Source organism: Scyliorhinus torazame, chromosome 2 (genome assembly GCF_047496885.1).
Source record: "Scyliorhinus torazame isolate Kashiwa2021f chromosome 2, sScyTor2.1, whole genome shotgun sequence".
NCBI lineage: Eukaryota > Metazoa > Chordata > Chondrichthyes > Carcharhiniformes > Scyliorhinidae > Scyliorhinus > Scyliorhinus torazame.
The window spans coordinates 195,593,216-195,619,608 of record NC_092708.1 but is presented as its reverse complement, the minus strand read 5'-3'; the positions used below and the strand labels follow the sequence as shown (position 1 = coordinate 195,619,608).

Genomic DNA, 26,393 nt, shown 5'->3' with positions numbered 1-26,393 from the left:
ATAGCAGCAGAACATTTATAAAATCAGCTGGTTCGTCCTCAGCTGGTTTAGCTGGGCTGGTTTAGCACAGTGGGCTAAACAGCTGGTTTGTAATGCAGAACCAGGCCAGCAGCGTGGGTTCAATTCCCGTACCGGACTTCCCAAACAGGCGCTGGAATGTGGCGACTAGGGGCTTTTCACAGTAACTTCATTGAAGCCTACTTATGACAATAAGCGATTATTATTATTTATTTAGCTGGAGCATTGCGCCCATTTCTGGGCATCACAATTTAGGAAGCATTTCAAAGACTTGGAGAGGAGGCAGAGGGGATTTACCTGAACATCTCACAACCTATCCTATGATGCTTGCCCAGCGCCAACTTCCTTGCTAAACATGGGCCAGGTCTTAACTGCCAAAAACAAATGGTTTTGGGTCGTGTCTGAGGTCACAAAGCAAAATGAATCTGGAACAAATGCACCAAAAACTTGCCCAATTCTAGTTTTAACAAGAGGTGACAGGACAAAAGGTGGAGCGATCAACTTGTTCACAGATGAAATTTGGTCATTTAGATCATATACCTACAGTTCAGAAGGAGGCCATTTGTCCCATCGAGCCTGCACGACCCTCTGAAAGCGCACCTTACCTCAGACGACTCTCCCGCCCTATCCACATAAGCCTGCCTAACCATTGGACACGGAGGGGCAATTTAGCTTGGTAAATCCATCTAACCTGCACATCTTTGGACTGTGGGAGGAAACTGGAGGCATCTAGAGACACAGGGAGAATTTGCAAACTCCAGTCAGTCACCCGAGGTCAGAATCGAACCCAGGTCCCTGGCGCTGTGAGGCAGCAGTGTTAACCACTGTGTCACCATGAAGCATTGACGTTACATACCTTAATTTCAACAATTCTTTTATTTTTAACCACAGGTAGTCGAGTTTCCTATGCCTCAGGAAACTGGACAGCTTAAAGATGAGGGATGGAATTGAGGAAGTTAAGTGTCTTTACAGCACTACTTGTGGGCCCGGAGCAGGTGCACTTCCATCAGATGCTTAAAGCCACACGTAAAACCCCAGCCTCTGTGAATTGTCTGCGCACAGACCAAAGGTGCTCAGCAAAGTCTGCCCAGTCTGCATTTGGTCTCTCCCAAAACACTCATTCCAGATTAAACAGCGTTTCACTTGCATCTCTTCCAATTTGGTCTATTGCATTTGCTCCTCCCAATGTGGTCTCCTCTATACCAGAGAGACCAAGCGCAGACTGGATGATCGCTTTGCTGAGCACCTTCGGTCTGTGCGCACTCAGGACCCTGACCTTCCTGTTGCTTGCCATTTCAACACAAGATCCTGCTCCCATGCCCACATGTCTGTTCTTGGCCAGCTGCAATGTTCTAGTGCAGCTCAACGCAAACTGGAGGAGCAACATCTCATCTTCTGGTTAGGCACGGTACAGCCTTCCAGTCTCAACATCAAATTCAACAACTTCAGATGATTAGCTCTACCCCACCTCGACCCATTTCTTTTCATCCCATTTCATTTTAACTGTCTTTTACCATTTCTTTCTTTCTTGTCTTTCTTAATATATATTTAAACTCCCCTCGCCCCCATCTTATCCACCTTTCCTTATCCTTTCTCCCCTTTGCTTCCCCTTCCCCTCCCCCCATATCTACATCTGTCACAGTTTACCCTCTGGTGTTAGTTTCTTTGCAGTTTGGCCTTTCACACCTTTTGTCCTCTCTGGGGGCTGCCATTTGTACTCTTTCCCCGTGGTTTCTGTGGCCATTAGCACCCCGTTTCCCTGGGTTTCTGTGGCTATGACTCATCTTTCATTCTCACTCCACAGTATAAATATTTCCCACTTTCTCGGTCTGTTAGCTTTAACAAAGAGTCATCGGACTCAAAACGTTCGCTCTTTTCTCTCCCTACAGATGCTGCCAGACCTGCTGAGATTTTCCAGGATTTTCTCTTTCATTTCAGATTCCACCATCCGCTGTAATTTGCTTTTATGCAAATACTGAAGTGTCAGTGTTGGAGGGATGGGTGGAGACACTGGCTTTGCACCGCACTCACTTGTCCTGAAGGCATTGACTTAATGTCAAAATCGCTTGATGCCAAATGCTTCTCCATTTAGGTCTGACCATGGTTATTTTTATCCAATGGATTGGGGATCCATCTCGGAGGTTGGCTTTCACATTATCTTTATATCTAAATTCGGGGTATCCTGTGGTGTGGGTTCTCATGCACAGAGTACTGTATGCAGAAACCCTCCATGCAAACCAGGTGACCAATCCAGCCAAATTTTTAAAAATAAATTTAGAATACCCAATTACTTTTTTTCCAATTAAGGGGCAATTTAGCGTGGCTAATCCACCTAACCCGCACATCTTTGGGTTGTGAATGAAATGAAATGAAAATCGCTTGTCACAAGTAGGCTTCAAATGAAGTTACTGTGAAAAGCCCCTAGTCGCCACATTCCAGCGCCTGTTCGGGAAGGCTAGTACGGGAATTGAACCCGCGCTGCTGGCCTTGTTCTGCTTTACAAGCCAGCGGTTTAGCCCACTGTGCAAAACCAGTCCTCCAGCCCTAAACCAGGTTTGTGGGGGTGAAACCCACGTAGACATGGGGAGAATGAAATGAAATGAAATGAAAATCGCTTATTGTCACAAGTAGGCTTCAATGAAGTTACTGTGAAAAGCCCCTAGTCGCCACATTCCGGCGCCTGTTCGGGGAGGCTGTTACGGGAATTGAACCGTGCTGCTGGCCTGCCTTGGTCTGCTTTCAAAGCCAGCAATTTAGCTCTGTGCTAAATGTGCAAACTCCACACGGACAGTGACCCAGGGTCAGGATTCGAACCCAGGTCCTCAGCGCTGCAGTCCCAGTGCTAACCAATGAGCCACATTCCACCCCTAACCCAGCCAAGTTGAGCTTTGCTGAGCATACTCTCGATGCCAGATATGCAGCACTTTGCAAGAACCTCGGTGTTGGGGAGTTTGTATTTCCATTGATGTTGCAAATAGATCTCAGATGGAATGCTTCTCGTCACCTTATGTGAAACCTGTAGGTTGCCCAAGTCTCGCACCCATAAAGAGGTAATGGAAGAACCTGGTAGGTTTTGACCTTTGCTCAGAGACAAACTCCATGCTCTTGCCCAATTCTGAGTGAGCCTGCCAAAAGCTGAGCTTACTCCCCCAGACTCTGGTTGATTTTGGCATCCAGCATTGCGTTACTGGAGAGGATACATCTATGATAGCAAAATATCCGTATGAACAGAAGATGTGTAGTTAGGGGGATTTTGGGGCCCTGGAGTACATGGCCAGGAGTGTGTCGATACAAGATCTCTTGTCTTCTTCAGACTTATCAAGTCAAAATACTCTGACACTAGGGCAAAGTGATTAACCAGCAGCTGAATATCCTTCAGTACATGCCGAGAGAGCAGTCGTCTCTTTCCCTTTTGAGGTTAATATATCATTTGCCTTCCCACGATTCATGCACAAGTACATCCAGATCCCGATGAATACCAACTTTTCTCACCTTTCATCGTTTAAATATTATCCTGTTGTTCTATTTTTCCTACCAAAGTGGATTTCTTGCACATCATATTGCATCTTCCACATTCTTTTCATATATCAAAGCTCCAAAACCTAGGACTTGGCTCCCCACTCTGCAACTGGATCCTCGATTTTCTGACCAACAGACCACAATCAGTAAGAATGAATAACAACACCTCCTCCACAATAGTCCTCAATACCGGGGCCCCGCAAGGCTGCGTACTTAGCCCCCTACTCTACTCCCTGTACACACACGACTGCGTGGCAAAACTTGGTTCCAACTCCATCTACAAGTTTGCTGACGATACGACAATAGTGGGCCGGATCTCGAATAACGATGAGTCCGAATACAGGAGGGAGATCGAGAACCTAGTGGAGTGGTGTAGCGACAACAATCTCTCCCTCAATGCCAGCAAAACTAAAGAGCTGGTAATTGACTTCAGGAAGCAAAGTACTGTACACACCCCTGTCAGCATCAACGGGGCCGAGGTGGAGATGGTTAGCAGTTTCAAATTCCTAGGGGTGCACATCTCCAAATATCTGTCCTGGTCCACCCACGTCGACGCTACCACCAAGAAAGCACAACAGCGCCTATACTTCCTCAGGAAACTAAGGAAATTCGGCATGTCCACATTGACTCTTACCAACTTTTACAGATGCACCATAGAAAGCATCCTATCGGGCTGCATCACAGCCTGGTATGGCAACTGCTCGGCCCAGGACCGCAAGAAACTTCAGAGAGTCGTGAACACCGCCCAGTCCATCACACGAACCTGCCTCCCAGCCATTGACTTCATCTACACCTCCCGCTGCCTGGGGAAAGCGGGCAGTATAATCAAAGATCCCTCCCACCCGGCTTACTCACTCTTCCAACTTCTTCCATCGGGCAGGAGATACAGAAGTCTGAGAACACGCACGAACAGACTCAAAAACAGCTTCTTCCCCACTGTCACCAGACTCCTAAATGACCCTCTTATGGACTGACCTCATTAACACGACACCCTGTGCTTATGTAGTTACATTGGATATGTTGTGTTGCCCTATTATGTATTTTCTTTTATTCCCTTTTCTTCCTATGATTTTAGTGATCTGTTGAGCTGCTCGCAGAAAAATACTTTTCACTGTACCTCAGTACACGTGACAATAAACAAATCCAATCCAATCCAATCCAATCACTTAGACCAGCTGTGGATATCGAGAGTTAAAGATGGCACTAGGTTAGTGGAGGAAGTTCATAATGTTGCTTAAAGCAAGTACCAAATCGACTTCCGGTTGCGGCTATGCGGAGCTAAGTCGCACATTCGGCGGCTCCCGCAAAAACGGACGTTTGGACTCTTTTCAGGGCCCCCAAGGGCACTTTTCCGGCGTTTCCCGTCAGTATATGGCTTTAACTAGGAGCGGGGCGACAAAAAAGGTGGTGGTAGACCAGAAGAAGTGAGGGAAGAAGGACAAAATGGCAGCGGGCGGAGACCAGGCAGCGTGGAGGCAGTGAGCGGAGGAGCAACAGGAGGGTATCCAGCGCTGCCTCAGAGAGTTTAAAACGGACCTGCTAGAGCCGATGAAGGCTTCTATTGATAAGCTGCTGGAGACACAGATGGCCCAGGAGGTGGCGTTCCGAGAGGCTCGACAAAAGATCTCTGACAATGAGGACGAGATCTTAGGCCTGGCGGTAAAGGTGGAGGCGCATGAGGCGCTCCACAAGAAATGGCAGGAGCGGTTCGAGGAGATGGAGAATCGGTCGAGGCGGAAGAATCTGCGGATTCTGGGCCTCCCGGGGGGGCTGGAGGGGCCGGACGTGGGGGCCTATGTGGTCACCATGTTGAACTCGCTGATGGGAGCGGGGTCCTTCCAGGGGCCCCTGGAACTGGAAGGGGCCCATAGTGTTGGCGAGGAGGCCCAAGGCTAATGAGCCTCCGCGGGCGGTGCTGGTGCGGTTCCATCGGTTCGTCGATCGGGAGTGTGCGCTCAGGTGGGCCAAGAAGGAGAGGAGCAGCAGGTGGGAGAACGCGGAGGTTCGGATATACCAGGACTGGAGTGCGGAGGTGGCGAAGAGGAGGGCTGGGTACAATCGAGCGAAGGCGGTGCTGCACAGGAAGGCGGTGAAGTTTGGCATGTTGCAGCCGGCGCGACTGTGGGTTACCTACAAGGACCGGCACCATTATTTTGAGTCTCCGGAGGAGGCATGGGCCTTTGTTCAGGCCGAGAAGCTGGACTCAGACTGAGGGTCGGGATGGGCGACTGGGGACTGCGGTGGATATGATATGCCTATTTTTGGTTTGGGGGGGGGGGGGGGGGGGCCTTTGCATTGTTTTGGGTTTCCTTTTCTCTTTCGGGTTGGGGAGGGTGGATGGGGCGGGTTGGGTACTGTTTTGGTTGGTGGCGGGGCCTGGTAGGTGGAGAGCGCAGGCTTTTTTGCCACGGCGAAGACCGGGGGGGGGGGGGGAGCGAGGATTTTTCCCGCGCTTAGAACGGAGGGGTGAGGTGGAGAGCCTGTGGATGGGGAGCGGGAGAGGAGGGTGTGCCACACAATGCGAGGAGTCGAAGGGGAGGCAGGAGTGGCCGGGGTCAGCAGACTTGCGGAAGTGCAATGGGGGGAGTAAACCAGCTAGAATGGGTCCTAGCCCGGGGGGGGGGGGGGGAATCGAGTTGCTGCTGCTAAGGTCAAGGAGGAGCTGGAGCAAATGGGGGGGTTCGAGACGGCGGGGTGCTGCTGTGGGGAACGGGCCGGGTGTGGGATGCGGGCGCGTGGCTGGCCGAGGAGGGGTTATGGTTAGTCGGCGGGGGGGGGGGGGGCGGGTAGCCCCCTGATCCGGCTGATAACCTCGAATGTAAGGGGACTGAATGGGCCAGTTAAGCGGGCCCGCGTGTTCGCGCACCTGAAGGGGCTCAAGGCGGATGTGGTTATGCTCCAGGAGACACACCTGAAGGTGGCAGACCAGGTAAGACTGAGGAAAGGGTGGGTAGGTCAGGTGTTTCATTCGGGGCTAGTTGCCAAAAATCGAGGGGTGGCGATCTTGGTGGGAAAGAAGGTGTCATTCGAGGCGTTGAGCATTGTGGCAGATAATGGCGGTAGGTACATAATGGTAAATGGTAAGCTGCAGGGAGAGCGGGTGGTACTGGTCAATGTGTATGCTCCGAACTGGTTTTACGATACGGGTTTTATGCAGCATATGTTGGGTCGGATCCCAGACCTGGAAGTGGAGGGCCTGATAATGGGGGGAGACTTTAACACGGTGTTGGATCCTGCACTGGATCGCTCCAGGTCTAGGACGGTTAGGAAGCCAGCGGCGGCGAGAGTGTTGAGATGATTTATGGACCAAATGGGAGGGGTGGACCCTTGGAGATTTGCAAGGCCGGTGGCTAGGGAATTTTCATTCTTCTCACATGTCCATAAGGCTTATTCTCGAATCGACTTTTTCATTTTGAGTAGGGCGCCGATAGCGAGAGTAGAGGATACCGAGTATTCGGCAATAGCCATTTCGGACCACACCCCGCATTGGGTGGACTTGGAGATGGGGGAGGAGAGGGACCAGCGCCCGCTGTGGCGCTTGGAGGTGGGGCTGTTGGCGGACGAGGAGGTCAGTGAGCGGGTCCGAGGAAGGATAGAGAGGTACTTGGAGACCAACGACAACGGGGAGGTCCGAGTGGGGATGGTATGGGAGGCACTGAAGGCGGTGGTGAGGGGAGAACTGATCTCCATTAGGGCCCACAAGGAGCGGAGGGAGCGTGGAGAGAGGGAGAAGCCGGTGGGGGAGATGGTGAGGGTAGACAGGAGGTATGCGGAAGAGCCTGAGGAAGGATTGTTGAGGAAGAGGCGCAGCTTCCAGGCCGAATCCGACCTGGTGACCACCAGGAAAGCGGAGGTGCAGTGGAGGAAGGCCCAGGGGGCGGTCTACGAGTATGGGGAAGAGGCAAGCCGGATGCTGGCGCATCAGCTTCGGAAGCGGGACGCAGCTAGGGAGATCGGGGGAGTTAAGGACAGGGGAGGGAGCATGGTGCAGAGTGGGCCTGGCATCAATGGGGTTTTCAGGGATTTCTACGAGGAATTGTACTGATCCGAGCCCCCACGGGAGGAGGGAGGGATGGGCCGTTTCCTGGACCAATTGAGGTTTCCAAAGGTGGAAGAGGGACTGGTGGCGGGACTGGGGGCCCCGATTGGGCTGGAGGAGCTGATCAAAGGGATAGGGAGCATGCAGGCGGGGAAGGCACCGGGGCCGGACGGTTTCCCGGTCGAGTTCTATAAAAAATATATGGACCTGTTGGGCCCACTGTTAGTTAGGACCTTTAATGAGGCAAGGGAAGGGGGGGCTTTGTCCCACCCCCCCCCCCCCCGACGATGTCCCGGGCGCTGATCTCCTTGTCCTGAAGCGGGACAAGGATCCCCTGCAATGTGGGTCTTGCAGACCGATTTCCTTGCTAAATGTAGATGCCAAGGTGCTGCCGAAGGTCTTAGCCACGAAGATTGAGGATTGTGTGCCGCAGATCATCCATGAAGACCAGACGGGGTTTGTGAAGGGGAGACAGTTGAACGTGAATGTGCGGAGGCTTTTGAACGTTATCAAGATGCCGGCGAGGGAGGGGGAAGCGGAGATAGTGGTGGCGATGGACGCTGAGAAAGCCTTCGATAGGGTAGAGTGGGGGTACCTATGGGAGGTGCTGAAGAGGTTCGGGTTTGGGGAGAGGTTTGTCAGGTGGGTTAGGCTGTGGTATGAGGTCCCGATGGCGAGTGTGGCCACAAATAGGAGGAGGTCAGAGTATGTTCGGTTGCACCGAGGGACAAGACAGGGATGTCCCCTGTCCCCCCCCTGCTTTTCGCACTGGTGATTGAACCCCTGGCTATGACACTGAAAGAGTCGAGGAACTGGAGGGAGTTGGTGCGGGGTGGGGAGGAGCATAGGGTGTCGCTTTATGCGGACGACCTGTTGCTGTGTGTGGCGGACCCGGTGGGAGGAATGCCAGAGGTAATGAGGATCCTTAGGGAATTCGGGGACTTTTCGGGGTACAAGCTCAATATGGGGAAGAGCGAGCTGTTCGTAGTTCATCCAGGGGACCAGGAGATGGGGATTGGCGAGCTCCCACTAAAAAGGGCGGAGAGGAGCTTCAGAAATTTGGGGGTCCAGGTGGCCAGGAGCTGGGAGGGCCTGCATAGGCTTAACTTTACAAGGCTGGTGGAGCAAATGGAGGAGGAGTTCACGAAGTGGGACGTGTTGCCGCTGTCCTTGGCAGGTAGGGTGTAGTCAATCAAAATGACGGTTCTCCCAAGGTTTTTGTTCCTGTTCCAGTGCCTCCCCGTGTTTATCCCGAAGGCTTTTTTCAGGCGGGTTAACAGGAGTATAATGGGGTTTGTGTGGGCGCGAGGGACTCCGAGGGTGAGAAGGGTGTTCCTGGAGCGGAGTAGAGATGGGGGGGGGGCTGGCGCTGCCCAACCTCTGTGGGTACTACTGGGCCGCCAATGCGACAATGGTGCGCACGTGGGTGATGGAGGGAGAGGGGGCTGCATGGAAGAGGCTGGAGACGGCGTCCTGTGTGGGTACGAGTCTGGGGGCGCTGGCAATGGCGCCGCTGCCGCTCCCTCCAAGGAGGTATACCACGAGCCCGGTTGTGGTGGCGGCATTCAAAATTTGGGGGCAGTGGAGGCGGCATAGAGGGGAAGTTGGGGCCTCGTCGTGGACCCCATTACGCGGGAACCACCCGTTCACCCCAGGAAGAACAGGTGGAGGGTTTTCAGGGTGGCACAGGGCAGGGATCCGAAAGTTGGGGGACCTGTTTGTGGACGGGAAGTTCGCGAGCTTGGGTGAGCTGGAGAAGTACGGGCTCCCCCCGGGGAACACCTTCAGGTACTTACAGGTAAGGGCGTTTGCCAGACGGCAGGTGGTGGAATTCCCGCGGCTACTGCCACACACAGTATAGGACAGGGTGCTCTCGGGGGGGTGGGTGGGAGTGGGGAAGGTCTCGGAAACTTACCAGGTGATGCAGGAGGAGGAGGAGGCCTCGGTGGTGGAGTTGAAAGGTAAGTGGGAGGAGGAGTTGGGAGGGGAGATCGAAGAGGGGACGTGGCAGATGCCCTCGGGAGGATGAATTCTTCCTCTTCGTGCGCGAGGCTCAGCCTCATACAGTTTCAGGTGCTGCACAGAGCACACATGACCGGGACAAGGATGAGCCGGTTCTTTGGGGGTGAGGACAGGTGTGTTAGGTGCTCAGGGAGCCCAGCAAATCACACCCATATGTTCTGGGCATGCCCAGCGCTGGAGGAATTTTGGAAGGGCGTAGCGAGGACGGTGTCGAGGGTGGTAGGATCCAGGGTCAGACCGGGCTGGGGGCTCGCAATATTTGGGGTGGCAGAGGAGCCGGGAGTGCAGGAGGCGAAAGAGGCCGGAATTCTGGCCTTTGCGTCCATGGTAGCCCGGCGAAGGATTCTCCTTTAGTGGAAAGATGCGAGGCCCCCAAGCATGGAATCCTGGATCAGCAATATGGCAGGGTTCATTAAATTGGAGAGGGTGAAATTCGCCTTGAGAGGGTCAATACAAGGGTTCTTTAGGCGGTGGCAACCATTCTTAGACTTTCTGACAGAACGATAGACATTGGTCAATGGCAGCAGCAGCTCGGGAAGGGGCTGGGGGGTTACTTTATGTTTGTTTATGTTATTTACACTGGAGGGTCTGAGGGGGTGTATACACCTGTTGTGTTAAGTCGGGGTGTTAATGCTAATTTATTATTTATGTACGGGGGGGGGGGGGGGAGGGGTTTGGGGGGTTGCTTTTTTAGATTGTGTTTTGTACTTAACCCTGTTGGGTTCTTTTTTCTTTCTCATTTTGTTATTGATATTCTATGAAAACCTTTAATAAAAGTTATTTTTTTAAAAAGCAAGTAGCAAACCTGAGGAGTGGGAGGATAAGCAAGTCATTGGGATGGCAACCAAGACCACTTTAAAATCAGCACCTGGGCCCTTCCCAGAGATTGGCCCAGTTGAACCTTAGTATTAACTAAACTCATGGAATGAGGAAACAGCCCTTGACAAGGCTGTAGAAGGGATAATTACCCTTTCAAATCCACCTTAACCCTATTATTTTATGTTTATATGTACACAGTTGGGAAATATAATCTCAAGCATGCCAAATACATGGGAAATTCCACAAGTTTAATTCACCCTGGGGCGGCATGTGGCGCAGTGGTTAGCACTGGAACTGTGGCGCTGAGGACCCGGGTTCGAATCCCGGCCCTGGGTCACTGTCCATGTGGAGTTTGCACATTCTCCCCGTGTCTGCGTGGGTTTCACCCCCGCAACCCAAAGATGTGCAGGGTAGGTGGATTGGCCACGCTAAATTGCCCCTTAATCGGAAAAAAAATTAAATAAATAATTGGGTACTCTTAAAAAAAAAAAAAATTTTTAAAGGTTTAATTCACCCTGTGTGCACTTCTTTGGCTTAACGTTAGCAAATATTTCCCTCCCTTTCCACGAGAAAGGGATGAGATTTGAAAATTATTTTAAATGCAGATGAAATACAGCAAGCAGACATACTGTAAATCAGCCATGAAGAATGGCCAACAATGGGGTTGACTTAGGAAGTCTGGAGGTGTGCAATAACAAAAATCAGGATTCCTGGTTTAGTCAGATCCTGTTAATATAAAACTACTCATCCCAATTGTCGGTCCACCCACTTGCAATAAAACTACCAGGCTGGTCTGATGGGCGACATGTTAATCAGCTCCATTTCATGACAAAAAGCCAACGAGCTGAAACATTAACTCTTGTTTTTCTTTTCACAGATGCTGCTGAACATTCCCAGCTTTTTCTGTCTTTATTCCACCTCCAGGACTGGAAATTTGGCTTTGGGTCACGTACACGGCTAATTTTTAGTTCATCGTCCATAACCTTTTTCATTTTTTTAAACGCGTCTTTGTCTTATTTCTTGATTGCACTTTCCATCTAAATGTAACATAATTTCCGTGGTTACAAAATTTGTACACCTATGAGACCGTTTCATTTTTCACTGTTATCTTATGATTTTCATTTTGAACACAGAGACATTTTCTGATAGCATATAAACCATAAAGATAGTGGCCAGAATTGTCTGGTCATTCACACCAGCGGGATTCTCTGGTCTCGCCGGCAGTGCACCCCAGTAGCATGGGGTGGCTTCAATGGGAACCCCCATTGACAGCAGCAGAAGCAGAGAATCCCACTGCCAGCAAACGGCGAGGAACATGCGGCTGGGAGGCTGGAGAATCCCGCCCAGCATTTCTCATTCCTCCATCTTTTACAAAACCTGACAGACAGCTGATATTTCAGGCTTTATATTGCTCATGGCCCTATTCATCGGTACCAAAAGGATCTTCGTAATGCAACTCATCAGGAGTTCACATTCAGGTGCTCTTGACTTTTAAAAAAATAATAATTTAGAGTACCCAATTCATTTTTCCAATTAAGGGGCAATTTAGTGTGGCCAATCCACCTACCCTGCACATCTTTGGGTTGTGGGGTGAAACCCACGCAGACATGGGGAGAACGTGCATACTCCACACGGACAGTAACCCAGAGCCAGGATTGAACCTGGAACCTCGGCGCCGTGAGGCTGCAGTGCTAACCCCTGTGCCACCGTGCTACCCTTGCTCTTGACTTTTTAGGGAATGCAATATTGGTTTACTCAAGTTTTCTGAGATTTCTCCAATGTCATAAACATCTGTTATCTTTTGGAGAAGCTAAACTGAGGTCCTGTCTATCCTATAAGGTGCCTATTAAAACATCCCATGGTATTTTTCTGGAGAGCTAGCGAGGTTTTACTTAGTGCACTGCCCAATATTTTTATTTTTGTTAAAAAAAGATTATCAGAGGTCATTATCACATTGCAGTTTTTGGAGCCTTGCCTTGTGCTAATTGTCTGAGTATTTCTTACATTACAGAGTAATTACAAAGTACTTCATTGGCTGTAAAGCACTTTGGGATGTGCTCATATAAAGGATGGTCTTTCATTCTTTTTCTGTGACTCAAGTCCTGCCCTGACTAATGAAAATTCTCTTAAGGATCCCCTCCGAAATGAACTTGGGCAACTTCAATCTACTTGCTACAGGGAGTGATTTCACAGTAGTCAGAACTCTCCAAGCTCACCCTTGTTAAGTGTCCTCGTGAACTTCCCACATGTTGCTCTGCTACACAATTTCAAAATCCTAACTACAATGTTCAAAATTGTAATTCAAAATTACATGGGGTTTTGATGGAACAGATGTGGAGGAACAGATTCCATTGGCAGCAGCGTCAGAACGAGAAGAGACATATAGGGTAATAGCAAAAGAACCAGTCGACAGATGGTTTTGTTTTTACAGTTATGATGATCTATAATGTACTACTTGCAGAGATGATGGAAGCAGAGTCCATAGTAAGTTTCAAAAGGGAACGGGATATAAAGCAAAATTTGAAGGTCTATGGGGAAAGAGCAAGGGGGAGGGCTTCATTGCATAGCTCCTTTGAAGAGATTACACTGGCATGAAAGGCCAAATGGCCTCCTTTATACTCCTATACTCCTTTACGACAACTTAACATTTTTACAACAGACCCACTTAGTCATTATCTCTAGACGCACACACATAATATATATATATATATATATATATATATATATTATATATATATATACACACACACACATATACACACACACAACTTAATAAGTATGACTATCTAAATTTTGGAAGGGATCACTGGATGCCTCCTAGCAATGTCAGAAAATGACATACGAACAGGCATAAATCCAAGTTATGAAGGCATAGTACTGGAACAATACCTGCCAACTCACCAGCCCCTGCACGCTCCCATATGCTTAACTCCATTATTCGACATTCAGAAGTCCCCACCCAAATAAAGGCTCAAATCCAAGGATAATTCTCTTCAATTACTCAGCAGCTGAAGCTCAAAGCTGCTAAATGCAGTCCTACTTATTGCCAAATTGTACTCTAAAACCACACTACATTTCAAAATCTAGTCGCCTTCTCATCAGAACTGCCTCGTGTCTTTTAATGTCAAAGCCACTTCACTGATTAAGAAATAGGTTTCATTATAGCGTGTGGTAGATTATCTGGCCAGCTCAGCCAATTTTTGCATCACACTGTATGGACTTGTTTGTTGAAACTGCTACATTGAGTTTACACGCTGTAGGTTTGTTTCAGATTTTAAAAACACAAACAGTACACAAAGATTTCTTCCTGTAACTTTTCTGCTGCATTATATAAATTTAGCTCAGCGTGTCTGCAAGTAATATCAATGCCCATCTAAAATCCATTTTAGTCTTTCAGCCATTGAATCACAAACTCACAGCACAGAAGGGTCAATCACGCTTAGTCCCACGCATCTGCATTTTGTCCACTGCTCTGTATGTCCCTCACCTTGCATAAATCTATGTACAAGTTTCTTAGGCAGAGGATTCAACAGCCAGCAGAGAAGTATCAAACGGAAGGTGACTTGAGATGGATAGGCAAAGTGTGAAATGACAATACAAGGCAGGAACCCAATATCACACAGAATAGCTAAAAGCTCACAGACTCAAAACGATAAATATATTTTTCTCCTCACAAATGCTGCCTGAACCATTTAGTATCTCGGTTATATCTCTGAGTTTGCCGCAGAGAAAAGGTATGGAGGGGCCCACACTCTGGATTCTTACAAACATGATACGAGGTTTATTAGGAGTTGTCATACAATCTAGATGGAGAACTGAAGCCCGTGCAAACACTCTGTTGAGTTCGCTGCAGATCACGTGATGCTTCACCAACATGCATGTATTCCATGATACACAACGCCCCTCCCCCTTTACTTCTTTAGTATGACGACAACGTAATATTTTAACAACAGACCCACTTATGCATCATCTCTAGACACATTATATATACACACACACACAACTTAATAAGACAGTCTCTCAAGTGAATGTCAATTCCTTTTTGGATGGGCCCGACATTCTGGAACTTGGCTACTCGAGACCTTGAGGTATCCTCTGTTCCTTCAGTGGATGGAACTTCCTGGGAAGTTACTCCAGTGTCCATCTCTATAGGTATTGGAAAGTACTTGAAAACAGGATCTGAACAGTGTTTGGGCTCTGTGAGAAGTATCATTATTTAGATTTTCCAAGGGAGTATTTCTTGAGAAGTTTCAGTGATTCCACTTTGTAAAGCTAGAGGTTGGTCAGTATAACATCGCCAACTCTCTGGTCTGTATGGTGTATGATATTGAATCTGTTTTTGCTAGGATCACAGCAGGTACCCAATCCTCATTGGTAGTGTAGCTCCTTGTTAGCACTCACTCTCCTTGAGTACGTGCCTTTTAGTGTTTTACTCCCTCCTAGTAATCTGTTATAGGATCGCAACCCGCCTCGTCTTAGAATCAAGCCCCGAATGAAAGACCTGACTGACCTTGCCCTTCCTTAACCTAACCTGGTCAGCCACTTTCAGGTGCGTCTCCTGCAGCAAGACTATGTCCGCCTTCAGAACCCGCAGATACGCAAACACACGCGCCTTCTTCACTGGCCTGTTTAACCCTCTAACATTCCAGGTGATCAGCTTGGTTGGGGGACACTTCCCCCCTCCCCCCCCCCTTTGCTGATCAGCCATCCCCTTTCCTTGGCCAGCCCCCCAACCATGTGTCGCGTTTCATCTGACCCGCCTCCACCCATCACCTCCACACTGTTGCCATGCCTAGTTTCCATCCCCATCAGCAGAACGACCCCCCCCCCCCACTCGCAACACCATCCTATCACCTAACCCGAGTATCATGTGATAGTAACAATCAAACTGTATTCTCAGTTTCTTCCTGAACAGCAGCATTGCTGGTGAACTCTGTGCCATTGCGATTGTGGTGTTCTGATAAGACTAAGAATTTGTTTACTCTTCTTGCCAATGTACCTTGGTCCTTCGATGTCCATGATGGAATGTTTCAGTGACTGTACAAATCATTCTGCCAATCCATTTGTTGCAGGATGGTACGCAGCTAACTTTATGTGCTGTATACCGCTCCCTCTTCAATAGTCCTCAAGCTCTTTAGAAATAAACGGCATACCATTGTCACTTACAACTTGCTCCGGTTTACCAAATCTTGCAAATATTTCATCCAACTTCTCAATAGTTTGTTCTGCTGTCGTAGATTTCATAATTAATACGTCTGGCCATTTAGAGTGTGCATGCACAATCACTAGGAGCATGGGATTCCCCCACTGTACCAGAGTGTATTTTCGGCCATTCCCATGGATGGAATGGTTGCAGTGATAGAATATTTCTTAGCTGTGCACAGGACTGACATTGCCCCACTTTCTCTTCAATTTGAGCATCTAATCCTGGCTACCGAAAATAAATCTATGCCGGTTCCTTCATCCTCACCACATCAGGATGTCCCTCAAGCAGCTGATTAAGGGCTTTATTACATACATAGAAAATAGGAGGAGGCCATTCGGCCCTTTTGAGCCTGCTCCACCATTCATTATGATCATGGTTGATCATCAAGTTCAATACCCTGATCCTGCCTTCCTCCCAGATCCCTTGATCCTCAAGAGCTGTAGATAGCTAGGTTATGCAAACACAGAGGAATAATCACTCAGATTCTGCGTAATAAAACTCCATTCTGGACTGTCAACTTAAGTCTTTGTGTGATGCTGGATTTGGGGTCTGGATATTTACGGTGAACGTCTGACATTGTTCCTTTTTGGACCATGTCCATAACCTTTCCCCATCACTGGATCAGTTCTTGTGTATATCTGAACTTGCGTTGAAGTCACAGGTACATTATCCAAGAGTGAGAAATACAGGATGCTGACAAAATAGTCTTCAGATTCTTCATTGACCTGTAACAGCAATCTTGACAAAGGATCTGCATTTGCAAGTTGCTCTAATTTACGACATGGAATATCGTATGTGTGTGCCAATAATATCAAAGACCATTTCTGTAACCTACTAGCTGCTAAAGCAATACCGTTATATGACAATCGTCAAGGGCCAATGATCCATCAAAAGAGTAAAATGAAGTCCATAAAGGTAGTGGTGAAACCTTCTTACCCCAAAAATTATGCTCAAAGTCTCATTTTCCAGTTGAGCATGAAGCAAATGCTATTGATTATTCCTCTCCTGAAAGCAGTGTGTATGAGACAATGGCACCAGCCTCATAGGGTAATGCATCGCAAGCACTTTGTAACTTCAGTGAGCCGATAGCTCGGACTTCTTTAAGGCATTTTTTACCTCGTTGCATGCACTTTCACATTTTTCAGCCAGTGCCATGGCTGCTTGGCACATAACAAAGTGTGCAATGGCTTCAATTGTGTTACTAAATTCAGAACAAATTTACCATAATTGATCAATCCTAAAAACAATCTTAAGTTGTATTACATTTTGAGCAAATGGTGCTTCCAAGATTGTTGACATCTTCTTTGGCTCCTTGTGTAAGCCAGCTTTATCGATAATGTGATCTAGATAATTTGTGGATGTCTTGAAAAAGCCACATATTTCTTTTTTAACTCACATTATGGGCTTGGGTCTCCCAGGCCATCAGAGGCCCCTGGTGGTTAGGGCAGGGTGGCTCTCTGGCCCACGGGCACCTTGGCACTGTCAAGGTGCAACGCCAGCAGGAGCACTCCCAAGGTACCACGGTGAGGGTCAGGGCCTACGGGGCCATGAGGTTGGCGCGGGGGGGGGGGAGGGGGGGGGGGGGGTTAGTTGCACGGCAGTTAAGTAGGGGCCACGGTGGATGGGGCGGAAAGAGTCCTAGATGGGAGGGGCCTGTAAGGGAGTGTGGAGGGCCTAAAGAGGGGTGCCCTCACGGACCCCATGGCGGGTGTCCTTATTTGGGGGGGGTTGGTGTGGGTTAATGCCATGTGTGTGTGGGGTGACACTTCGTGTGGGTGGGAGGTGTGTGGGGGATCCTCAAGCGCACTTTAGAGATCAGGGCACCCTTTCAAAATGGTGGCCCAATCTCGGTGGAACCACTTTGGCCAGTGAGTTCCACTGCCCAGTGATGAAAATAATTCTAAGTGTGGGCTAAACCGGTGAGAAACTCCTCAGGGCCCCAAAAAGTGACTAAGTATGGTTAATAGTGGCGGGGAACTGAAACTCCCAGTAAAACCTGACGCAAGTGGCACTTAGAAACTTTTTCGTAAGATCGAGTCCTATGATTTTGTAGGCATTTCAGAGTAGCTTCCAAGTTCTTCAAGTGTTCCTGGTCACTTGAACCGGTGATGAGAATGTCATCTAAATAACATTGCACCTCATTTAGCCCACTCAGATTTAATTCATGGATGCAAATCTAATCAAATCAAATCAAATCTGAAAAGAGCAGGCACAGATGTTATTTCAAAAGAAGTATTTTGTAACGAAACAGACTGTTGCGCGTCGCGATACTAAGTAGCGGCTTTGATTTTGCAGCCACATTAATTTGTAAATACGCCCGTGATCGATCAATGTTACTGAATCTCTGCCCTCCAGAAAGTCAAGCAAACAAGTCTTCAATCAGCGGCAGTTGATCGTGATCTGCGGACAATACTGGGTTAATAGTTGTCTTAAAATCGCCACAATCTCTAGTAGCAACTGGTTCAATGACTCCGTTGGACTAGTCTTTCTAGTTCTTCTTCGACAGTTGGCCTGACGGCACATGGTAAGGTTCTAGCTTTGAGACATTTTGGTGTCCCGTTTGGCTTGATCTTAAGTTGAATGTCAACTCCTGTCATTGAGCCCAATGAATCTTCAAACACCTTTGTATACTTCTCTTTGAATCCACTAACTGATTAACTGCTCCTTAGTTGAGTTTGATTTTTCCCAACCATGCTCCACCAAATAAAGCAGGAGAGCTTTCACAGACAATGTGAAGAGGGAGCTTCACTGTTTGTCCATTTATTTCTACTTTTATCATAATGTATCTTTTTGATGGTACGACCTCTTCTGTGTATGTCCTTAGGATAATATTTGACGGTTTTAAAGTCAGATGCTTCAACTCCTGGTTATAATTTCTCAGCCATCAATAATACAGCTATAGCCGTATTCACTTCCATTTTGACTTGGTGACCATCAAGTTGAGGGAATGCCCATAAACGTTGCTGGTCACCCTGCACCAACAAGACACCTAGCTTCAGCACCTGAAGTTGTTCAGGTACAATGTCTCCTGAGTGGTCTTAATTTTGTCTACTAGCTTAGACATGTCTAGTCTGCTTAGTTGGGTTTCTTTTCTTGCACATCCTTGGTGTTGATGATGTTTGCCAAGCCCAGCATGCTTTGGCAAAATGGCCCTTCTTGTCACAGTTCTTGCACTTATTTTCGCTACTCCAGTATTCCCCTGCTAAATGTTCATCTATGTACATCAGTGACATGGTTGTACCCTTGCAGCCTTGTTTCTGTCTCCATTGCACTTTGTGAATCTTCGCTCCAGCCCCCATCTGTGAAGCTTCTTTTGTTGCGAGCTCCATTGACTTGACAACTTCCACAACAGCTTAGAAAGTTAAATTGCTTAAAGTAAGCAGCTTCCTCCGAATAGCTTCACTGCAGAGTCCACATCCCAGCCGATCACAAAGTGTTATCCAGTATTGCAGCCAAGCTCACTAACCTTCTTAAAGTCACTATGCATGGTAACATGCTTTCACCTTCTTCCTGACCATAGCGATAGAACAGAAACCTTTCTGCAATTAACCACGGTCTAGGTGGGAAATGCCCTTCTAAAATAGTCATTCGTTCGCTGTAGGTATTTTCTCCAGATTTTGCTGGAAGTACTAAGTTTTGTAGCAGCAGAGACGTTTTACACCCTACGGAACTGGGAAATGTTGAAACCTTTAGATCCTCCAGTGTTTGATTGCTATGAGATAAATGAGTTCTCAATGAGTTCCAAGTCTCACAATCTTCATCCAAGGCTCCGTTTTTCACACCATTCTGGATACCAGTTCCTCGAGTACAGACTTCAACCAACGTCCTCCCTTCCGATTCTTTTGGATGTTAGGAAAGGTGATCCCCTTATCCACAAAGCAACTCAGAAATTTTCGCCAGCAGGGGTGTATTCACTGACACAGAACAATTTCCAGCACTGTTTTTTATTACACAGATATTTCTCTGCTCATCAACTTTCAATAATTTTTATTCATCTGGTGCCTTTAACCTCAAAGCCCCCTAGAATTGTTCACAAAAGCATCCAAGGAAGGGGGGGGGGGGAGAGAATTACACAACTTAGGACCTAAGCAGCTGAAGGGGCGGCCATCGATGGTGGAGCGATTACATTCAGGGACTTCCAGGAGACCAGTATTTGAGCACTGCAGAGATCAGTTGTGTGGCTGAAGGAGATTACAGATATAGGAAGGAGAGAGGATTTGAAAACAAGGATGTGAATTTTAAAATCAAGATGTTGCTTAACTGGGATGCAACATCGGTCAACAAGTGCAGGGTGGTGGGTGAGCAGAAGTTAGTGCAAGTAAAGACATGGGCAGCAGAGTTTTGGATGACCTGAAGTTTATGGAGGGTGGAAAGCAGGAGGCTGGCCAGGAGTGCAATGGAGTAGTCAAGTCCAGAGCTAACAAAAGCATGGATGAGGGCGTTAGCAGCAAATTAGTTGAGACAGAGTCAGGTAGTGTTACAACATCAAGCAGCCTTGAAACAAAACTTGCTTTTCTGAAAGAGACCCAATGGAAAGATTCCTACTTTGAATTAAGGATTTTTAAATCACCCTTTAAACACCAGAGACAGGAATTCTGTATTCAAATGGGCTAAACCATAACAAGTGTTTTTCCCAGTTTTGTGTGAGCTGAAATCAGGAAGGTGTTCATTCCAGATTTGTGCTTAATCATGCCTCATACATGCACTACATTTGAAATTGGTTTATTATGGTTTGTGTTACTATCACCTAGTAGACCATTCTGTTACACAGAATAGAAATAACACGTCAATTTGTTTACCAGGTGCGTGTGTTCATGAGCACTACAAAGCGACAAATTGTTCTGTAGGGTACTAATTTTATGCGGTTGCAAATACGACAGGATTGCAACATTCCCTAAATTACGCTAATTTTCCTCTCTGAACAGACACAACCCAACATCAAGTTTTGCTCCTCCATTGACAGATGCCCAACAAGGATGGTTTGATATGCGTGGCTGTGGTTGCTAGTCCCAGTCCCAGCAGATTACAAAGGGAATCATTCAAGATCTTTATGGTTCACTAGCTTGTTGCCCTGACACTAATAAGCACCAATAACAATATATTGAACAAACAAGTTACATTAAACAAAGGATGGTTATACAGGGATGGGGCTGATAAATATTATAACCTTTCCGTCTTACATGATTAAAGCCTCCCATTCGAAGAAGTTCTCCTCATTGATAGGACCTGTGAATAGCAGAAAACAGAATCACTTGGACACAAACCTAAAATCGGCTGGAAGACCATCACTGTCCAGCTGCAATGGTGGATAAATTAATTTGGAACCTCATTTTGAAACAAGTTATTCTCCTGTATAGTGATGGGAAGGCATGCTGTTATACAAGGGGATTTGCCATTAAAGAGACAACGCACCAACAGAGCCACTGACAAGGCTTTTAGTATCTGGCATTTCTAATAACGTTTAATTTAAATTGATTTAACCTATTATTTTGCAAAAACAAGTGAACCTGATTATCTACCTTTGTTTTTTTTCCTTAAATTTAGCGTACCCAATTATTTTTTTTTTTCCAATTCAGGGGCAACTTAGTGTGGCCAATCCACCTGACCTGCACATCTTTGGGTTGTGGGGGTGAAACCCACGCAGACATGGGGAGAATGTGCAAACTCTACACAGACAGTGACCCAGGGCCAGGATTCGAACCCGGGTCCTCAGCGCCGCAATCCCAGTGCTAACCACTGCGCTACATGCTGCCCCTGATTAATCTATCTTTGTTAAAAATCTTCTCATTAATTTTTTTTCCAGTTACACACTCCTTTGCGAATCCCTTTGAAGATTAATGGTGATCTAATTGAGGTGCTCAAGATGAATAAAAGATTTGAGAGTGAGAGAAGCTATGTCCTCGGAGAGTTATAATAATAATCTTCATTGTCACAAGTAGGCTTACTTTAACACTGCAATGAAGTTACAGTGAAAATCCCCTAGTCACAACATTCCGGCGCCTGTTCGGATATACAGAGGGAGAATTCAGAATGCCCAAATTACCTAACAGCACGTCTTTCGGGATTGGGGGAGGAAACCAGAGCACCCAGAGGAAATCCACGCAGACACAGGGAGAATGTGCAGACTCCGCACAGACAGTGACCCAAGCCAGGAATCGAACCTGGAACCCTGCCGCTGTGAAACAACAGTGCTAACACAATGATTGTAGCACAATTGAGGTTTCAGTCGGGGAACATTTTGGGGGTAGTGTCCACAATTCCTTAAGTTTTAGGATACCTTTGGACAGGGATGAGGGTAACCATCGCATTAAGGTGCTAAACTGGGGAAAGGCAAATATACGATAACATTAGACAGCAATTGAAGAATTTGGATTGGGTGCGGCTGTTGGATAATAAATCAACATCGGACATGTGGGAGTCTTTCAAGCGACAGTTGATTAGGATTCAGGAAAGTCAAGTCCCTGAGAGAATGAAGGATAAGTATGGGAAGTTTATGGAGCCATGGATAACGAGGGATATTGTGAACCTCGTCAAAAAGAAAAAGGAGACTTGTGTATGGTCTAGAAGAGTGGGCACAGTCAAAACCCTTGAGGTGTATAACAAAATTAGGACGGTACTGGAGCGGGAAATTAGGAGGGGTCATGAAAAGTCCTCGGCAAGTAGGATTAAAGTGAATCCAAAAGCTTTTTATTCATATGTAAAAAGCAGGAGGATTGCCAGGAAGTGGGGGGGAGATCTATGTATTGAGCCAGAGGAAATGGGCGAAGTACTAAATGAATACTTTGCATCAGTGTTCACTAAAGAAAGGGACTTTGTGGAAGATGATTCTTGGGTCGAGTGTGTGGACAGTTTGGATCATGTTAACATCGAAAAGGAGGAGGTATTGGGTCTTTTAAAAAATAAATTTAGAGCACCCAATTCATTTTTTCCAATTAAGGGGCAATTTAGCGTGTTCAATCCACCTACCTTGCACATCTTTGGGTTGTGGGGGCGAAACCCACGCAAACACGGAGAGAACGTGCAAACTCCACACGGACAGTGACCCAGAGCCGGGATCGAACCTGGGACCTCGGCGCCGTGAGACTGCAGTGCTACCACTGCGCCACCGTGCTGCCCCGGTATTGGGTCTTTTAAAGGATATTAAGGTAGATAAGTCTCCTGAGCCAGATGGGTTTTACCCCAGAATATTGAGGGAAGCAAGGGAGGAAATTGCTGGGGCATTGATTGACATCTTTGTGTCCTCATTGGCTACAGGTGAGATCCCAGAAGACTGGAGAATAGCTAATGTGGTACCGCTGTTTAAGAAAGGTAGCAGGGATAATCCTGGAAACTATAGGCCGGTGAGCCTCATGTCGGTAGTAGGTAAATTATTGGAGAGATTTCTCTGGGACAGGATTGATACCCATTTGGAAACAAATGGACTCCTAAGCGATAGACAGCATAGTTTTGTAAAGGGGGGGTCATGTCTCACTAACTTGATCGGGTTTATTGAGGAGGTGACAAAGATAATTGATGAGGGGAGGGCGGTGGATGTTGTTTACATGGACTTCAGTAAAGCCTTTGACAAGGTGCCTCATGGCAGACTGGTACAAAAGGTGAAGTCACATGGGATCAGAGGTGAGATGGTAAGATGGATACAGAACTGGCTCGGTCACAGAAGGCAAAGGGTAGCAGTAGAAGGTTTTTCTGAATGGAAGGTTGTGACTAGAGGTGTTCCACAGGGATCGGTGCTTGGGCCTCTGTTGTTTGCGGTGTACATAAACGATTTGAAGGAAAATGTAGCTGGTCTGATTAGTAGGTTCGCGATGACACCAAGGTTGTTGGAGTGGCAGATAGTGTTGAGGACTGTCAGAAGTTACAGCAGGACATAGATAGGCTGGAGACTTGGGTAGAAAAATGGCAAATGGAGTTTAATCTGGACAACATGGCGCTGCAGCCGATCCCGGTGCCTCTATCTGCGTTTCTCGGTCTCCTGCTGGGGCTGCCCGGCCGGGCTCAAATGCCCAGGGACGGGGGGAGCTTTCAGCCCCGGACAGATCGGCGGCAACAACGTCTCGGCAGCTCAACACCCGAGGTAACGGTAATAATACCGCACGTAGGGGCAATCATAACGGAGAGGAGGGACAATAATACTCCACGGGGTCAGTACTAATGGAGGGAACGGACAACAATATTCCACAGAGACAGAAGGAATGAAGGGAAGGGCCAATAAACTCCACGGAGACAGTAATAATGGAGAAAAGAGATAACACTCTACGACACGGTACGAATAGAGGCAAGGGATAGTAATACTGCATGGGGCCACATTCATGGAAGGGACAATAAAGCTCCATGGAGACAGTAATAATGGAGGGAAGAGAATAATATTCCACGGAGGCCAAAATGATGGAGAAAAGAGACAATACTATACGGACACTGTGAACGGAGGCAATGGACAGTGAGTGGTTAGGGTGTGGAATGGACTGCCTGCTGTGATAGTGGAGTCGGACATTTTAGGAACTTTCAAGCGGTTATTGGATAGGCACATGGAGCACACCAGAATGACAGGGAGTGGGATAGCTTGATCTTGGTTTTGGACAATGCTCGGCACAACATCGAGGGCCGAAGGGCCTGTTCTGTGCTGTACTGTTCTATGTCTAAATGTGAGGTATTGCATTTTGGTAGGTCTAACATAGAGGGGAAATATACCGTAAATGGTAAAACTCTTCGGAATATAAAAAGTCAGAGAGACCTGGGCATGCAGATCCACAGATCTTGAAGGTGGCAACACATGTGGACAAGGTAGTCTGGAAAGCATACGGAATGCTTGCCTTTATTAGACGGGGCATTGAGTATAAAAACTGGTAAGTCATGCTACAGTTGTATAGAACCTCGGTACGGCCACACTTGGAATATTGTGCATAATTCTGGTCACCACACTACCAGAAGGATGTGGAGGCTTTGGAGAGGGTGCAGAGGAGGTTTACCAGGATGTTGCCTGGTCTGGAGGGTATTAGCTATGTGGAGAGGCTGAACAGACTCGGACTGTTTTCATTAGAAAGACGGAGGTTGAGGGGTGACCTGATAGATGTCTACACGATTATGAGGGGGATGGATAGAATGGATGGGCAGTCACTCTTTCCCAGGGTGGAGAGGTCAGCCACCAGGGGGCATAGGTTTAAGGTCTGTGGGGCAAAGTTTAGAGATGTGCGAGGCAGGTTTTTTCACGCAGAGGGTGGTGAGCGCCTGGAACACATTGCCAGGGGAGGTTGTGGAAGCAGATACATTAGTATCAAAAGGCACCTTGACAAACACATGGATAGGATGGATACAGATGGATACGGCACTAGGAAGTGCTGAGGGTTTTGGCAAGGGTTGGTATCATGACCGGTACAGGGTTGGAGGGCCGAAGGGCCTGTTCCTTAGCTGTATTGTTCTTTGATCAGGTAGAGGTAGAAAACCTTAAAATTAGAGGGATAATGTTAGGAAACACTTCCTCACACGAAGACTAGTGGAAATCAGGAACCCCCCCCCTCCCCCTCCCAAAAAGGCTGTTGAGGTTGAGGGTCAACTGAAAAATTCTAAACAGAGATAGCATGACTTCAGTATAGTAGGGTAGTAAAGGTCACAGAACCAAGGCAGGTAAATGGAGATAAAATACAGGTCAGCCATGATCTGTCATGGGCGACACTGCGGCAGTGATCAGCACTCTGCTTCCTCACAGCAACAGGGACCCAGGTTCAATTCCGACCTTGGGTGAATATGTGTGGAGTCTGCATCTTTCTCCGTGTCTGCGTGGGTTTCTTCCGAGTGCTCCAGATTCCTCCCACAGTCTAAAGATGTGCAGGTTAGGTGGATTGGCCATGATTAATTTGTGGGATTTTGTGGCTAGGATTTTGTGGAGTGGACCTAGGTACAGGGCTCTTTTGGAGGGTCAGTGCAGACTCAATGGGTCGAATGGCCTCCTTTAGAACTGTAGGGATTCTATGGATAACTGAAGAATTGTCCTATCATAAAGGAGGACACAGAAATTTATAATGAAAATATGAATCGAACATGTGCCTGTGACACTCTGATCCAATTATCCTCAGCCTTTTAACCACTTCAGCAGAAGACGACACTAGTCTTGGACTCCTTGCCAGGACATATAACAAAGCTGCATCAGGTTGCAGGTGGCGATTAGCAGCAGGTAAATAGTCATTTGTTTGGGATTATCCAAGTAGATTGAGCCTCTCTCTCTATCTCTCAGAGACAACTTGTCTGCAGTGAAGGAAAAGTGGCCTGATACATCATGACAAATTCTGCACACTAACTGTTGGACCTCCCGTAACCTAAAAGAACAGCATAATACTTACAGCACCGAAACAGACTATTCCGTCCAACTGGTCAATACCAATGTTTTGCTCCACACATATCTTTGCCCAACCCTCTTCATCTCACCCCATCAATATATGCTTCTATTCCTACTACCTCCTGTATATCCAGCTTTCCCTTAAATGGATCTATGCTTTCTATTTACCTCGACAAAGCACTTCCCATTCTAACTACCCTCTGGGTAAACAAGTTTCTCCAGAATTCCACATTGGATTTATTAGTGACCATCTTTTATTCCACGTCCCTACTCTTGGATTATTCTACAGGTGGAAACACATTGGGCACAATTCTCCGGAAAAATTTCTAAGTTCAATTTTTAATTTTTAATAATCTTAAATTGTCACAAGTAGGCTTACATTAACACTGCAATGAAGTTACTGTGAAAAGCCCCTAGTCGCCACATTTCGGGTACAGAGG

At 47.3% G+C, this 26,393-nt stretch overlaps 1 protein-coding gene across 2 annotated transcripts in view; it reads right to left on the bottom strand.

Moving 5' to 3' along the window:
• ube2g2 (ubiquitin-conjugating enzyme E2G 2 (UBC7 homolog, yeast)) overlaps positions 1-26,393 on the bottom strand; it is a 101,388-nt gene that overhangs the window by 19,303 nt on the left and 55,692 nt on the right. The window contains exon 3 of one of the 2 annotated variants that reach the window (XM_072482081.1): positions 20,804-20,849. The exons of the other annotated variant lie outside the window; for it this stretch is intronic. Coding sequence (XP_072338182.1) covers positions 20,804-20,849 — 46 coding nt within the window. The remainder of the gene's footprint in view (positions 1-20,803; positions 20,850-26,393) is intronic. 2 annotated transcript variants of the gene reach the window in all.